Source organism: Notamacropus eugenii, chromosome 1 (genome assembly GCF_028372415.1).
Source record: "Notamacropus eugenii isolate mMacEug1 chromosome 1, mMacEug1.pri_v2, whole genome shotgun sequence".
Classification (NCBI taxonomy): domain Eukaryota; kingdom Metazoa; phylum Chordata; class Mammalia; order Diprotodontia; family Macropodidae; genus Notamacropus; species Notamacropus eugenii.
Genome location: NC_092872.1, coordinates 565586219 through 565603308, shown reverse-complemented (window position 1 = coordinate 565603308; position 17090 = coordinate 565586219). Strand labels below are relative to the sequence as shown.

General features: G+C 35.9%; 1 protein-coding gene across 9 annotated transcripts in view; it reads left to right on the top strand.

Moving 5' to 3' along the window:
- Nucleotides 1-17090, top strand: part of TDRP (testis development related protein) — a 167099-nt gene that overhangs the window by 48546 nt on the left and 101463 nt on the right. For 2 of the 9 annotated variants that reach the window (XM_072634346.1, XM_072634347.1), the window contains exons 5-6: nucleotides 2017-2120; nucleotides 3859-4169. In XM_072634346.1, coding sequence (XP_072490447.1) covers nucleotides 2017-2120; nucleotides 3859-4169 — 415 coding nt within the window. Of the gene's footprint in view, nucleotides 1-2016; nucleotides 2121-3858; nucleotides 6440-6566; nucleotides 6968-12317; nucleotides 16903-17090 lie in introns of those variants that run through there. The other 7 variants (XR_011972494.1, XM_072634353.1, XM_072634345.1 and 4 more) reach the window with 7 other exon arrangements.

Here is a 17090-nt window from a genome sequence, read left to right as displayed (position 1 = left end):
TCTAAGGGGTTATCCTCAGTTTTGTGGGTAGATTATTTCTGGTTAATATTAGATTTGGATTAATCCTAATTCTTTTGCCTTCTGGAATGTCATATGCCCATCCCTCTGCTCCCTTAACATGAAAGTTACTAAATTTTGTGTGAATCCTTACTGTGGTTTATGGCATTTGAATGGTTTCTTTCTTGGCTATTTGTCATATTTTCTCCTTAGCCTGGAAACTCTGGAATTTGACTATAGTATTCTTGGAATTTTTCATTTTAGGATGTCTTTTGGGAGGTGATGAGTGGGTGCTTTCCATTTCTATTTTACCTTCCAAGCTATTTGGGCATTTTTCTTTTATAATTTCTTGAAATATGATTTCTTTGTTCTTTTTTTAATCATGGTTTTCGGATAGCCCAGTAATTCTTAAATTTTCTTTCCTCAATCTTTTTTCCAGATAAGTTGTTTTTAGTGAGATATTTCAAATTTTTTTCATTCTTTGACTTTTTTTAAAAATTGTTTCTTGATGTCTCATGGAGTCATTATTTTACTCACCAAATTCTAACTTTTAAGTATTTATTTTCTCCAGTGAGCTTTTGTACTTTTTCCATTTGGCCTGTTTTCTTATTTAAGGAGTTCTTTTTCTCAGTGAATTTTTGTCCCTATTTCACCCTTTGGCCAGTTCTGGTTTTTAAGGTGTTATTTTCTTCAGTATTTTTTATGCTGCTTACTAAGCTATTGACTATTCTTTTCATAGTTTTCTTGCACCACTCTCATTTCTTGACTCAATTTCTCCTCTGCCACTCTAATTGCTCTCTTTCGCTGTCCCAAGAATTTTTATTGGCCTTATTTCCAGTTTGCATTTTTTTCCTTTGAGACTTTGCTTGTAGCTGCCTTCTTGTTGTTGTCTTGTCTTTGTTTTGGTCTTCCCTGTCACCATAGTAGCTTTTTATAGTTAAGTCCTTTCTTGTTGTTTGTTCATTTTTCCAGCCTGTTTCTTGACTTTTAACTTTATGTAAAAGTTGGGCTTTGTTTCTGGGTTGGGAGTGGGGTACTGTTCCAAGCTTCAGGCTTTTTTGTGCTGCTGTTTTCAGAGCTAGTTTTGGGGGTCTAGTGCTTTCAAAGTGGTATGATCTCGGGAGAGGTATGGTCACCGTTTTCCTGGTCTGTTCTCTGGCCTTTATCCTGGAAAATTCACTGCTCCCCTGCAGCTCCATGGGCTAATGCTCCCCTCTGCCATGAAACTGTGACTAGTGCTTCTGCTCCCCTATTCCCTCAAGTGCTTATACTCCTCTTGACCTTGGAATTGCATGTGTACAATGCATCAGGATCCTGTGCCCAGTGCTTGCTCAGAGTCCTTTGTAATCTTTCTCACCAGTTGTTTCACACACCCCCTGCCTTCCTATCTCTGAGCTGTGAGCTCTGGAAGCTGCTACTGCCCCTATGGCAGCTACAGCTAAGGCTCACAACTGATGTTATCTCACTGGATGTGCTCCAGACTAAGCCCTGACCCAAGTGCTTACTTTGTAAGTTGTCTTGGGCTGGAAAAATTTCTCACTCTGAGCTTCTGCTGGCTCTGTTGCTCCAAAATTCAATTTTAGGTATTATTTTAAAGTGGTTTAGAGGGGAATATTGGAAGAGTTAGGGTGGGTTGCTACCTTTACCTTGCCATCTTGGTTCCATCTCCTCCTTCATGAGTGTTTCCTGAGTTGCTAGAGCATCCATCTCCCAAATTCAAAAGCTGATAGCCTTCTGGTCTTAAGTATCTTCATTTAGCTAAGGGTGGTCTTCAGTCAATAGAAATTGTCTGTTCTTGGACTCATATTAAAAACCTTTTCAGCTTACCAGATCCTGTCTTCTGTAGGCATATCCCATCAGAACTCTGTGCCATGATGAGGCATAAGAGTAGGACTTTAGTGGTCACTATAATGCTATAAAAGGATAAGGTAGAAAAGCATTAGTAAGATTTTGACCTGCTCACTTACTATATCATATTGTAGGATTTTTTTTTTTGATTTTTAAAAATCTTTTTCCTAGGTTCAGGGAGCCAGTTTCCGAGGTTGGAAAGAAGTGACCTCAATGTTTAATAAAGATGATGAACAGCAACTACTAGAAAAATGCAAATCTCCAAAGTTTAAAGGGTAAGTAGTAAAAGACTGTCAAAAAAAAATTAACGTTGAAAGAATAAGGCAGGGAAACAGACTTGAATGAATAAAGAAAATGATTTATTGTGAATAGTTTAATTATATTAAAATGTATCTGTGCCTTAATTTTCAAGCATTTTGGAAAATTTTTTGTTGTTTGGTTATTTGAGTCATATCTGATTCTTCCATGACCACTTCTCCAGCTCATTTTACAAATGAAGAGCTGAGGGTGAACAGGGTTAAGTGACTGGGCAGGGTTACACAGCTAGACAGTATCTGAGACCAGATTTGAACTCATCAAGATGAGTCTGCCTGATTCTAAGCTCAGTGCTCTATCCACTGTGCCATCGACTAACCCTGGAGACAAGTAGTAGTAGTTTTATTTTTAAAGAACTGTGCACAGCCAGCAAATTAGCTGTATTTATGTTATAATTATTTGTCATGCTGGTAAACCTTTTAGAATTTCTTTACTTATATTCCTTTAAATTAACCAATTGAACTATTTTTAAAATCTTGGTATCTGTATATTTTAAACAAACATTGCATTCAGTTGGATATCATTTTGAAATTTTAGGATTTTTGTTGTTGTTATTACTTAAAATCACATCTTGAAGTTAGCTATTGAACTTGAATTTCAACTTGAACTAATTGCCTTTAAGCAACTTCAGTGATACTCAAACAGAATAAGAGTTTTAGAAGATAAAACAAACTGCATTAGAAATTAGGCACTCTTAAGTTTTAGTGACTTTACAAACATACACGTTAACAGCACATACCAGTTATTTTTATTATAAATTATTACATTGGAAATACCAGTATGTGTATTTTTAAAAGATGAATTGATGGAAGTGTTTTTCTTTATTCTAATGATTATTACAACCTTTCACTTTACTTTAGCTGGTTAAGTAGATTGGACCTAAACAACATTCTTTTCTGGATGAGCTGGTTTCAGTAAGTCCTGCTAATAGGCAACATGATAAACTAGATACTTTTTAAAGCTTTCTTTCAGTCATGAAACCCTCTCCCAATTCTAGGTATAGTTTACTTTGTAGAATAGGTACTTTCCTGAATTTTAAGCATTTAAAGAAAATAAAACCACTTGCTTGGGGGAGAGTCCTTGTTAAAGGTGTTCAATTGCAAATCCTTTCTGTAAATTCAGTAATCACCTCTTCATTGTAACCTATATTTTGTAGTCATACCTCAAATAGTGTTTTAAAATTATTAATACTTTTTTTTATCAGTTTGCACTGTAGTATTGTGTAAAACTGATCCTTGCATTGTTCCTTGCTCTTAATGTTTTTTCATGGAAACTCTTCTTGAAGGTAAGTGGCTTCTGACTCAGATTTCTGAGTTCCTTAAAATGAATTGTATACAGCAGTGGTTTCAAACTCAAATAGAAACAGAAGCTATTAAACTATACAGAAGGATCCTTGTGGGCCACATGTTGAATTAGAAGAACGTAATATTATCTGTGTTCTGCTGCATACTTATTTGTTTTATTAAATATTTTCCAGTTTTTGTTATTGATTTTAGATTACTTGGGAATTTTAATTCTGTAAATTTAAAGTTTTGAAGAATGATTTAAAAATGATTTTAGTAGCTCCCCAAGTTAAAAACTACCTGATATTTATATGCCTATTTTTTTTTTAAAGAATTGGTTTTGATTGGAAGCATACAAATATCAGAGTGTCTTTTGGAGAAAGTTGTTCAATATTTAACATTTTATTTACCTCAGAACTAATTTAAGAATAAAAGAAGATGTGAAGACTGAAAAGAAATCCGGATTTTGGGACAGTTTGGTGTTAAAACAAAATATGCAATCTAAGAAACCAGATGAGATCGAGGGATGGGAGCCACCTCAGATTACTCTTGAAGATCCAGCTACTGATGTAGGTGACTCTTCTAGGGACCATCTCTCCTGGCCAGGTTGGGAAGAGGAGACTAAAGGTTCCACTAAATACACCAACCTGTCCAGCTCAGGAAACAGTTCCAGATGGAGTATCAAATCAGCTGGAAAATTGGTCAGCATTAGACGGCAAAGCAAAGGTAATCTTACTGATAACTGGGAAGAATTAGAGTGATAATGGCAATTTGAAATACTTCATAAAGGAAAATGTTTCTTGATGTCTATGTGTAGTTAAACCAAAATTTGCTCAATATTGCACCTGTATGCTTAGTTTTGTTCAGATTCTTATATTTTCTTGGTTACTTTTAATTAATATATCAACAGATGATTCATCTGTTTTCTTCATTTAAAAAGAATAGAAAACCTCTTTTGTGCCTATTTTTCACATTTGGATTTTTCCAGTATGTCAGATTGAGATAACCAAAAATACTGTATTTCCTTTGTGAATGTATACAATGGTTTTGAATTTGGCTGCCTTATCTAGAAACTTCTAGGCTCTTGGGGGGAATCCCAAGACTTCTGAAGCTACAGAAATTAATTTTGGATGACTTCCATTAAAAAGCCAGTGTTGATTTGTAATTTGCCACAAAACTCTTTACATGCCATAGGTATAATTCCTAGGTTTATTTGTCTGAGAATCTTCTTTCCTTGTTTTTTAATTAGTCATTCTACTTCTTTTTGTATGTTGTATGAAATAGGAGACTGTAGCAATTGTACAATTCTCTTCCTTTGCCAGAAATTTGCAGTCGATAAGTCTTCCAAAGGTTAGACAAAAGTTACTTATTATAGCAAAAAAATCAAAATTTGTGTTAAAAAAACTTGATTAAACAGTTGAATAGGAAAGTAAAGGGTTATAATTGAGTGCAAAATGTTAAATAAAAAAAAATTATATTCATTTAATACCTGTGGAGAAATAGCTTCTTGTTTGCACATGAATAACAATGATTTTGGTTTTGTTTTGGTTTTATTTTTCCTTAGTTTTCATCCTTGACTTTAAAATATTGATCTTATTTTTAAATTATTTATTTTAAACAGTCACTGTGCTTTTATGTTGTCAAGGTAACTAAGGAATGATAGAATGTGTGCTAACTACATGTCTTGGTACTCTTAATTTTAGTTTGGGAATTAAATTGTTATGCTTCTGTTCATTATAGATTTCAAACTATATAAAAACTGAAAGTGCCTCTTTTTCTATTGTAACCACAGATTTGGGTTTAATTTTCAAAATGATATTCTTAATGTAATGGGTGTTAGTTACATCTTATCTTGTAAAAAATGCCTATTTTTAGCATAAAAATAATTTATGGCTGATCCATTATTATCAACTATGAAGTTATTTCTTGAAGTAAAAAAATGTTTAAATCTCTAAACTTTTATTGTTGTCTTTAACTATGTGCTTATGTCAGGTGTCTTTAGCAATATACCTCTTCACCAAGGATGCTCAGATAGCTCTTTTATCTGAATCACCAACTTGTTTGAGGAGAAAAAAAGTCACAACTTTTATTGGTAAAGAATGGTTTTTTCTTGGGTTTTTTCAGGAGGAGGTATATGCTTCAAAAAAAGCAATTTACCAACATTACTGCACTCTTTCTCTGTCCCCTGCAAACCACGTAATGCAGTTGTACTGCTATACAGCTCAGTTTAAATGGATTTTCCCATTAACATCTGTATGGAAAATCTGAACACACCTAATAGTAAAACTACTAAGTATATAAAGAATTCTAAAAATGCTGTTTTAGGAAAAAAGCTTTTCTTTGACAAGAATAGTCAGAAGGATGCTGTATTCTAAAAATATACGTTAAATAATTTTAACTAGGTTTTTTTGTTCGTAATATAATAGAAAGGTTTGTTAATACTGTGCTACATTTAGCCTTGTTGAAGAAGAAAAATAATTTGCCTCAGGTAAATAAGTGATATTTGGTTTTTGTCTCCAGAAACTTTGCAGCAGTGTTTGCTAAAATTAAGGATGTACATAATTCATAGATCCATTTCATAGTTCATTTTTTAAAAAGCTTAAAATCAGAAGTGCTGTTTTGACATTTTCAGCTAATGCTGATACAAGACAATAGAAACAAATGAGTTGAAGATCTTATAACAATCCTTTAGCTGAGGAGAGAGGTGAGGAAGTGCCATTACTTTTCCCCTCTCATTGGGAGTTTTGTTATACCATGACCCATAAGGATTGGTATGCCTTGCATAGTTTATTGTCAAGTGCCTGTATTTTGCCTTTTAAAGTATTTGTGATGTACAGCTGGAGTAACAGCCCTATATAATTACAAAAAATTTCCCATAATCTGAATTATTCTGGAGTTAAAACTATATTTGGATCAGAATTTGTTGTGTAACTTATCTGAATTTTTCTTTCCTATAGATGAAACATATTAAAGTAAAATATTACTGTTTTCTGTCATACTTGTGTCTGATTTTAAGATAAAATGAAAATGTGATTTTAATATAATTATTTATTGTATTTTGTAGCATAATTTCTTTTGAAAAAAATTTCACTAAAGTGAGTTTTTCTTTTGTTCTTTTCATAGGCATTTCATTAAATTTCTTAACCAGAAAATATTGAGGCCTTAGTTTGGGTTTTAAATGTTTATATTTCCTGAATATGATCAGAAATACTGGATGCGTGCAACAGGAATAGAATTTAACTTCTTAATAATGCTTTGTTTGATTTTGATGAGAAATCGATCATACTTCATAAAAGATAGATTTAAGGATGAACTTTAAGGTTATAAAAAAACATTTTCACTTAAATATTTTCCCCCATTGTCAATTTGCATGATTATTAGCTTTCACTTATATTAATGTGTCAAGTGACTGTAATGTCACATAGTGACTATAATGTCACATAGTGACTTGACTTTTTTTAGCCTCATTTTCAGATGCAAATAATACTTGTAGAATTTTCACATAAATAAAGAAATAATTTAAACTGGAGTATCATGATTTTTATTTTTCAAATTTCCTTGAGTATCATTTTCTTTTCGGTATATCAGAATTGTCACAGTAGTCAGTCAATGGTAGGACCTGCCTCTAAAATACTTTTATTGATACGTGACACGTGTGAGTCAGGTGTCAGGTGTTCAAGTAGGGCCATTGCATTGTGGATTGTGACTGGTACAGGTTGCCTTGATTTCACCATTGGTTACTTAGTGTTCAATAAACCATCATCTTTTTGACTCCCAACTTTGGTAAACATGGAACAGTAGTCAGACGTTGGGTCTTAGATCAGAGATTTGACCTTGGAAGAGACCTTGGAGGCCATCTGGTCAAACCCCATCATTTTTCAGATGTAAAAACTGAGGCTCAAAGAGAGCACATGACTAACGTATAGTCACATAGGGAATCAAATGGCAAAGACAGGTTTTGAAACCAGGACTGTCCACACAAATATCTTCCAAATTTTTCAATTACTTATCTTCACTGTTTCCAGCTTCCCTAATTCTGAGATTAATACTATGATTTTTCTAATGATGTAGGCTGGAAATCTCTAGGTCATCTTTTCCTCTCTTTTCTCCCTAACTTCTCGTAATCATTCAGCAATAACAATCATCACCCTTGAGGTATAAGTAGGGTGGGAGCTACTTCTGTTTTAAAGATGAAGGAATGGAAGTTCAGAGAGAAGTTTAATTGTCCAGGGTCACTTAATTAAGAAATATCAGAGCCAGAAATCAAACCAGGATTTACCATGATAAGTAAAGGAGTTCTCTTAATATTTTGCCATGTTGTTTTTAAGTCTGGACATTCTGCTTCCACAGAATCTGTCTTACCCAAGTGCCTTTGCTGGACTGTCTCAGCTATTATCACAGGATCATCAATGGAGAATGATAGGGACCCCAAGGACAAGCACAGAGCATAATCTTGTTTAAAGCAAATGAAAGGCAGTGTGGAGTAGTGGACAGAACCCTTGATTTAGAGTTAGAAGACTGAGGATTAAATCTTAGATCTGATTCTTTATACCATTGTGATAGTGGACAACCTCCAACTTCTTTAAGGCCTTAAAATTTCTCATCTCTAAGGGAGAGGGTTGAAGTAGATAAATTCTAAGTTTCCTTCTAACTCTAAATACTGTGGTCTGTGAACCTTGAATGATGAAAATGGTTTCAGGGGAGAGGTCAAAGAGGAGAGCTGCCAGGAGCCCTGTTTATGAAGGGTGATAATATTTGTAAAGCACTTAGCACAGTGCCTAGTCCTGGTACACAGTAGGCACTATATAAAATGCTTATTCCCTTCCTCTTTCTCCTCTTTGAACTTTTGTGCTATTTATCTACACTGCTGAGTAAAAGCCTACCTAAAATGGGGGTTGGTATCCAGAACCTTAACAAGTAACTAATCAAATGTTGACAGACTTAACCTTTCTTAGTTAAATATAGTTTGACAGTTACCTGGCAGTCAGTTCTGATTAGAGATACATATTTAATAAATGAAACAAGGACCAGATTGAAGAAAGCTTCTGGTAGGAGACAGATTGATCATTAATTGGGTTTATTATCCAATTTACTATTGCCCATTAACTTGTTTTGGTTCTTAAAGACTATGCCATTCTTAATACTCAAGAAAAGTCATATATGTTGGTTTGGTTTTTATCTCTCTTTATATTTTAGATTGGGCAGCTAGGTGGCACAGTAGATAAAGAGTACCAGACCTTGACTCAGAAAGATTCTGCTTTCTGAGTTCAGGTCTGGCCTCAGACACTCTCTAGCTGTGTGATGCTAGGTAAGTCACTTAACCCTGTTTGCCTCAGTTTCCTTAGCTGTGAAATGAACTGCAGAAGGAAATGGCAAACGATTGTAGTATCTTTGCCAAGAAAACCCCCAAAATGAGGTCACAAACAGTTGGGCATGACTGAAAAATAACTTAAACAACAACAAAAAAATTTTTAGATTAAAATTATTCTCACTACTTCTCAATCCAAGGTTTGTACCCAGCTGAAAAAAGCTGTCTTGAACTGTACATATACCTTGTTAACTCTGATATAAAAACAAAAGGAAAAGAATGCAAGTACTGAGTTAGGCAGACCTAATAGACTTAATTATTATATACTATGATATAGTATCATATAAACATTATAAATAAGTATAGCATAATAGAAATAGTAAAATTGTTGACTAAATTGGCCTATGGAGCTTTAAATGAATTGATTTTCTTTTGTTTAAAAAATGTTTTAAAAATAATTACTTCCTTTGCAGAGATTCTAAATCTTTTTTTGTTGCCATGGACCTCTTTGGCAATCTAGTAAAATCTTTGGACCCCTTCTCAGAATAATGTTTTTAAATACATAAAATAAAAGGCATAAGATTATAAAGAAAAAACCAAAGGTTAGCAAAAATAAGGATGCACTTTTTTTTTTTATACCCAAGTTCAAAGGCCCTCCTCCCCATCCCTAGAAGCTAGATCCTTAAATCCTTTGGACTGCTTTTCTTTTAGATGCCTTCCCCAAAGCTTAGATAGACTTATGGAGTGGTTCCTCCTTGGCTTCAGGACTATTGATTAGGATCATAGAATTAGGACTGGAAGCAACCTCAGGAGCCATCTACTACAGTCAAACACCCTCATTTTAAAGATAAAGAAACAGGACCAGGGACTTATCTTTAATGTTAAAACTAAGTACTGGACACAGTAGTGAATCAATCACATGCATACATTGGGACACGAAATTAGGCTTTTGTATGTGAAACTGGAAATTCCATTTCAGTCATTGTCTCTGATAGTGGAAAGAATTTCCATATTGAAAAACTGTATTTCGTGTGTGTGTGTGTGTGTGTGTGTGTGTGTGTGTGTGTATTATCTTTTAGTATAAACATACTTATGTGCTGCCAATTTGAAATTAGGGAAGAAACAGTACTAGAATTATAGCTAATGAGAAGGTATACAAAGATAGCCTTTAACGGAATAGGCTCATGAAGATTTGACAGTGGAAATACTGTATTTGTGAATATCAGTCCAGGCCACTTGATTAAAAAAAAAAGAAGAGGAAAATTAAAAAGGTGACCACTACCTACTGCCAATTATAGGCAGGTAAGCTGCAAAAGCCCCTGGGATAGCAACACTCCCAGTCTGCTGACTCTTCTTACAGTCTGCCCCCTGCAGCTATATTTAGGGGAGCGATTATTGTGGAGCAGGGCCTTGCCATTCCCACCATTTGCCAATAATTGCTACCCAAAGAGCAGGCAAGCCAGCCTAACTGAAGTAGCAATACACCTCAGAGATTGGAGGCATCGTGTGCCAGGTTAGTCAAACTATCACCTTCCATAAGACCCCAGTGGAGATAGTTCAGGACCCTGGCCCCAAGAGCCCCTTTGAAAGGCAATGCTGCACCCACACTACCAGCCATACTTCTAGACCAGCCTTTGTATGTAACCATGATTTAGAAAATCAATTCTTGTGGAGATGTGACATGGCAACGACTTAAGAGCACCAAAGTCCTTGGCATTGTCAAATGGTTCAACCTCAGAAATGGATGTGAATTTATTGGTGGAAATAACGATTACGAAAGATGCATTAGTTATCTGGTTTTCTGCTGTATTTTAGGGATTATGTGGATTTTCTGACTTAGCAGCTGAAACTTTTGTCTCCCCATTAAGATATGAGCTCCTTCAGATTAGGGATTGCTTTTCCATTTATATTCCTAGCCTTTATTTTTTCCATTTTTATTGTAATTTTTTAATTTATTCATTAACTAAAATGTATTGACTCATTACTGGAAGATCTGTAGAAATAATGTAGTCCGGTCCCCTCATTTTGCTTCTAAGTATAAGCTAGAAGCATTAATATGGTGAAAGAATTGAATAACTACTCTGGCTATATTATCAGCTGAGTAACATAAATGACCATACCCCTCTGTATCTCAATCTCCTCATTTCAAAATTGGACTTATGAGATCATAGACTTAAAGCCAGAAGAGGGACCTCAGAGGTCTAATTCAAACCCTGATTTTGCTGATGAGTCTAAAGAAATGAAGTTACTTGCCCAAGGTCTCAAAGGTAGTGAGAGAATTAGAATTTGAGCATAGTCACCTTTATCCAGTATTCTTTCCACTGCTTGACCATGGCCCTTATCTGATTGTATCTGCACAGGGTTGTTGTGAGCCTCAAATGAGAATTTAGGTAAAGACTTGATAGTGATTTAAAGTATAGAGTTCTTTAAGGCATATTCATGTAACATATGTTATGAATATTATAAGAACAGAAACAGGAATAGATACCCTAAAGAAAGATAATTCTCCCCCAAACGCTTAACTGTTTCTCAAAATTAAGGAGAATTTAACATTTCTAATCCTGGACCCCTCTTGATTAGTAATGAGCATGTGATCTGACAGACTTCACTGCTAACCACAGGAAGCTTCTCATACCCTAAATAAGCGAAGGTGGTATCAGATATTAAGTAGAACACTCCAGTAGCTTATTTGCCTTATTTAAGCACACAAAAGGTGTACTATTTCTTCTTGGAAGAAAACTGACCTCAATAACAGAATGCACACTTCATTCTTAAACTTCTTAGTATGACTTAGGGGAAAGTAAAAACTTGGAAATATGAACACAGAACCACAGGGTTCTGCTTTGGAAAAGACTATCTTTTAAAAGATGAGACTAGTGAGCTGGTATAATTAGTTTATTGGGTAACTTTTCACAAAACTATTTACTTTAGCCAAGTCTGCTTCAGACTGGTATTGTTTTCTCCAGTATCATTAAGAGCCTTGTTTAGCTTTAATGACCATGAAGGAGGGTTAACTTATTTATGTCCAGTTTCTTATCAGGTTTATCAGCATCCTTCCTGCACCATCCTGTACTCATTGAAAACAGAACCAATATCAAACCAAGCTTTATCATAAAATGCTATCACAGTCTCTATCAAATTATTGAAACCTCTTAGAAAAAGACTCAGTTCTTAGAAACCCAATTTACCTCCCTTAACTGTATTAGTTCAATTAATTTATTTAGCGATTTCATGGTATTAAACATTTATAACCTTTTCTTTTTTTTTTTTTTTGGCTAGCAAGAAGCAACCCTAGCTTATGTGCGGAAATTGTTGAGTTACCTTAGCTACTAGAAAATATGTCCTAATGGGTAAGCTGTTTAGTTAGGCAGTGTGAGAAATTATTTCTCTTATATTTAATAACTAATTATTGTATTAGAACCAAGGTTTTCCTCCTTTTCAACATCCTTGTCCAGAAACTAAACCATGTAACAGATTTATGCAGACTAAGATCTAATCAGACAGTAAAAGAAATTCTATGTTTGGGCTGATGGACGTATTTATGCTTATTGTGTTTACTTCTGTAGGTCTGGGCAAGTTTGATTCTCCCTTTTGTCAGACAGGTAATATGGAAATTGATGTCTCTTTGACCCAAGTTATATATCCCAAGACCTTCGTTGTAATATATCCCAGCTTCTCATTGTAATATCCATTCTCTCATTATTTGTTAACCAATCAGGGTTGATTCCCATTATGGGGAACACCTACTCTTCGAAGGGTATGTAAATTGGGAGCCTGCTGCCATGATTATCTTTGGTCTAAGAGAGACAGCCAAATGACATCCTTTTATTAATAAATGGGCTTGACCTTATTAATAAAACAATTGGATTACCCAGAAACTATGTCTCTCAGAATTTTTTAATCATCACAGCAGTGAGCTCTTCTTTTTTCATCATCGCTGCATTGTGGACCTGAAAAAGTATGTTGTTTTGTGGTCTGACATATTTCATTATTCTCTTTCCCCAATTCTGTGGTCCAGTCGAATTGACTTTTTTGTTGTTCCTTATACACACATACAAAAATAAACTAAGATATCCAAACATGAATAGAAAATTCAGCTCTGATATCATCCTTTAAGTAGAACCACCCAAAGAAAGAAAAATGAATTTACATTGAAAACTCCTCAAGTGAAATGTGAGACAATTCACTTTTGCTTGGCTAGTTCCATTGATCAAAACAGTTGAACAATTAATTGCTAACAATTATTATTTACAAGTTGACCCTATCACCCAGGACAGGAGGGCTTTTTGAAAATAATGAAGCATATATTCATATATAATGAAGCACAGAAGCTTTCTGAAAATAATGAAGCATATTCAATCAAGTGCATTGCTCTAGAGCTAAAAGATCTTTTGTATCATTTATTAGAGAAAATTAAAAAGTATTGTTTATTTAATGCTTCAAATCACTAAAGACAAATGCAAATTGCAGCAACTCTTGAGATTTTACCTCACACCCAGGAAATTGACAAAAAATAGAAATACTTGATATTGGAAGAGGTGTGAAAAGAGATTTGGTTGAGCTGTGAGTTGATCCAACTATTCTGAAAAGCAAGTTGGAATTATATGGAAAAAGAGATTAAAATGTCCATACCCTTTGACCAGATATTCTCCTGCTTAGTATAATTGACAGGAAGGTTAATAATAAAAAAGACAAGGCTCTGTTTACACCAAAATATTCATAGCAGCACTTCTTTGTATTTGCAAAGAACAGAAAACAAAGTAGATGTTCATTGATTGGGGAATGGTTAACAAATTGTAGTACATGAATGTAATGGAACATTACTATGATCTAAGAAAGAATGAATATAATTAATACAGAAGAGCATGGGAAAGTAAATAAAACCAAGAAAACAATATGCACAATGATTACAATGGTGTAAATAGAACACTGACAACAAAACAATTGAAACTAAATATTGTGAAAGTAATAAAGACCAAACTTGGTCTCAAAGAAAGGATATAATAAGAAGAAAACACTTACCCCCAATTTGTTGCAGATTTGGTGGATTTTGGAGTATAACACCTTATAATGTTCATAATAATTTTTTGATGTGTTGGATAATTTTGCTGAACTGGTTCTCCAGCCTCTGTGATCCTTCTTAGTCCTTGCTGCATCTGTTGCTGCATCTAGAGCATCCCCACAAGGTTCTGTCCTATGACTTCTTACATACTGTTTCATTTGACGATCTTGTCAGCTCCCATACATTCAGTTACCATCTTTATTCAGATGATCCTTAGTCCTAATCTCTTTTCCTGACCTTGAGTCTCATATCCACCTGCCTACTGGGCATGTCTAATTGGACGTCTGGATGCATCTTGTAGATACTTTAAATTCAGCATGTCCAAAACTGAGCTTACTATCTTTTTCCCACTCCACCTCTTCCTAACTTGTATATTACTGTTGAGGGTACCATCATCTTCCTAGTCACTCAGGCCTTTAACTTAGAGGCCATCTTTGACCTCTCATTTTAAGCCCCTATGTCCAATCAGTTGGCCAAATCCTGTCAATTCTCCCTTTGAATTATCTCTTATATACATACACACCATGCCTTTTCTTTCCTCCAACATTGCCAATACTGTGATGCATGTTCTCAGAGCACTGGACTTAGAGTCAGGAAGACTCGAGGTCAAATCTGTTCTCAGATATTATTAGCTGTGTGACGCTGGGCAAGTCACAACCTCAGTTTCTTCACTGTAAAATTGAGGTAATAGTATCTACCTCCCCAGGTGGTTGTGAGGATCAAATGAGATAATATTTGTAAAGCACTTAGTGCAGTGCCTGGAACATCGTGTTTGTCCTTCTTTGCCAAAGAACACCATGCCATGAGAGAAATGACGACATGACTTGCACTTGACTTTTTTTTGAGTGAAGGAGGGCTGTGCAGGTCACCAGCCTCACTTCTCCTCCACTGAATCCAGTGATCTGATATTCCTCAGGATGACTGGAGATGACCCAGTTTGCACTGGGAGACCTTGGGCCCTTGAGGCCAAGGTCTTTGCAGGTACTCACTAAGGGTGAGGCAACATCCATTCATTGAATAGGCCTGTTTAAGAAGTAGCCAGGGCATGGCCCCTTTAATGAGGTCAAGAAAAACAAAGACATCAGGCTGGGTGGGAAATAGCAACAGTTACTATTGATAATCACTGAATGCTAGCGGGGTCCAGGAGCACTTGGCAGGGGCCCCTTGGAGTCCCAGTATCAGAGTGTAGTAGGTTTAAGGTTTTGGGAGAGGACAGGGGACAGGACAGAGGGAAGGGAAGGAGAAAGGAAAGGAGGGAGTAAAACTCAGGTCAACTGGGCAACTTTTGGCCATCCAAATTTACCTTCCTTTGGAGAGGAGAAGGAAGGGGAGGGAGGGGTAGACAGGAGAGGAGGAGGTGAAGTACCCAGCTAGCATTCAGCCAGCTGCATCTACTCACAGGATCGTGTTCGTCCTTAGTTGCTGAAGAAGACCATGTCATGAGAGAAATGATGACATGACTTACACTTGAGTTTGATTTGAGTGAAGGAGAGCTGTGCAGGTCACCAGCCTCACTTCTCCTCCCACCTGGAACATAGTAAGCACTTAATAAATACTTGTTGCCTCCTTTTCTCTCCTAGATCATTGCAATAACCTTGTGATTGGTCTTCTTGCCTCAAATTTTTCCCCAATCCAGTCCATCCTCACTTGTCAAACTGATCTTTCTGAAACACAGATCTACCAAACCATTTAATAAAATCCAGTGGGTCTCTATTATCTCCAGAATAAAAAGAATCCTCTGATTGGCTTTTAAAGCTCTTCCTAACCTGGCCACTTCCTATCTCTCCAGTCTTTTTATATTTTACTCTTCTGCATATACCCTGTCTTTGTTGTTTTGCCACTTTTGCATTACTCTCCCTATTGTTCTTCATCCTTAATTCTTGAAGCGAACCAGTGACATCAGGAGGGTGATGTCTTGAAGTTAATTGGATTGGAGTGAGGCAGAGCTGTGCAAAGTCATCAACTTCACTCTTTCTTCCTGAGTCATCTGTGTCCAGTGGTAAGACATATGTCAGGATGACTGACGATGACACCAGATACAATGGGAGACCTTGGCATTTTTAAGCTAAGGTACCTCAGACAAACTGAAAATCTTCGCATCCCAGTCATCCCAAACACCCAACTGTCATTCAGACCCATTCTCCTCCCATTGTTCATCCCCTTATTCCCATTTCCCTCATCCTGACCTCCTAAGTATTAAACTCAGAAACTACTTGGCCCTTTCACTATATATGCTCTATTGGAATTCATGGTAATTTGCTTTCATAATAAATCTTTTCCTTTCCCATTCCTCTCCTCTGGCTTTCACTGAGACCTGGCTCTGTTCCAATGACACAGGCTTCTTGGCTGCCCTTTCTGGCACTTAATGGAATTTCACTCATTCTCTACCCTCTCAACATACTGGTTTATTCTGGGGAGTTGGAATACTTCATGGTCCCCATTGCCATTTCAAAGTTCAGCCTCTACCACATCATTCAGTAACATCTCCTCCTTTGACGTTCACTCAATACCTACCTACCAGCTAATCAAGAGTTCTGACAGATATTGGCTAGTGTATACCAGGATGCATGGCTAGTTAATGGCAGAGATAAAGTTTTATCTTCCTGTGCTTCAAACTTCAATTATCTTGAGTGAAACTAGTATGAAATACCATGCTGCCTCATGCTTTGTGTCTTTCACTTGTTAAGTGATTATTTTTTTTGGAAGGCCAAATAGTAATCATACATAGCTTGCTCAGCAATTGAAAGACAGATAAAGCTGCAGTTCTGTTCACAACATGAGTAACCACAATAGACAACCCTCATCAACTAACCTTTGGCAGATTAGCTTCACAATATTCTGATGTATAATATCAATTGGACACTGATAATCCTAAACCAAAGCTAGGTAGAGAAATGTATGTACCTTGAGTGTGATCTGTAAACAGAATGAAGAAAGGGGTAAAAAACCAAGCTATGTATTATCTATAACATGATTGGATTCAGTTTGCAAGCTTTAAGTTTACTAACCATTTCTAACTGTGTGGTATTATTTTACAAATAATGTGGCAGCTGAGTGGTGCAGTGAATAGAATGCTGGGTCTGGAGTCAGTAAGTTCAAATCCAGCCATAGACACTAGTGACCCTAGGGAAGTCATTTAACCCTATTTGCCTTAGTTTCCTCATCTGCAAAATGAGCTGGAGAAGAAAATGGCAAGCCACTCCAGTATCTTTGCTGAAAAAATCCAAAATGGAATCCTGTAGAGTTGGACACAATTGAAACAACTGAATGAACCCCC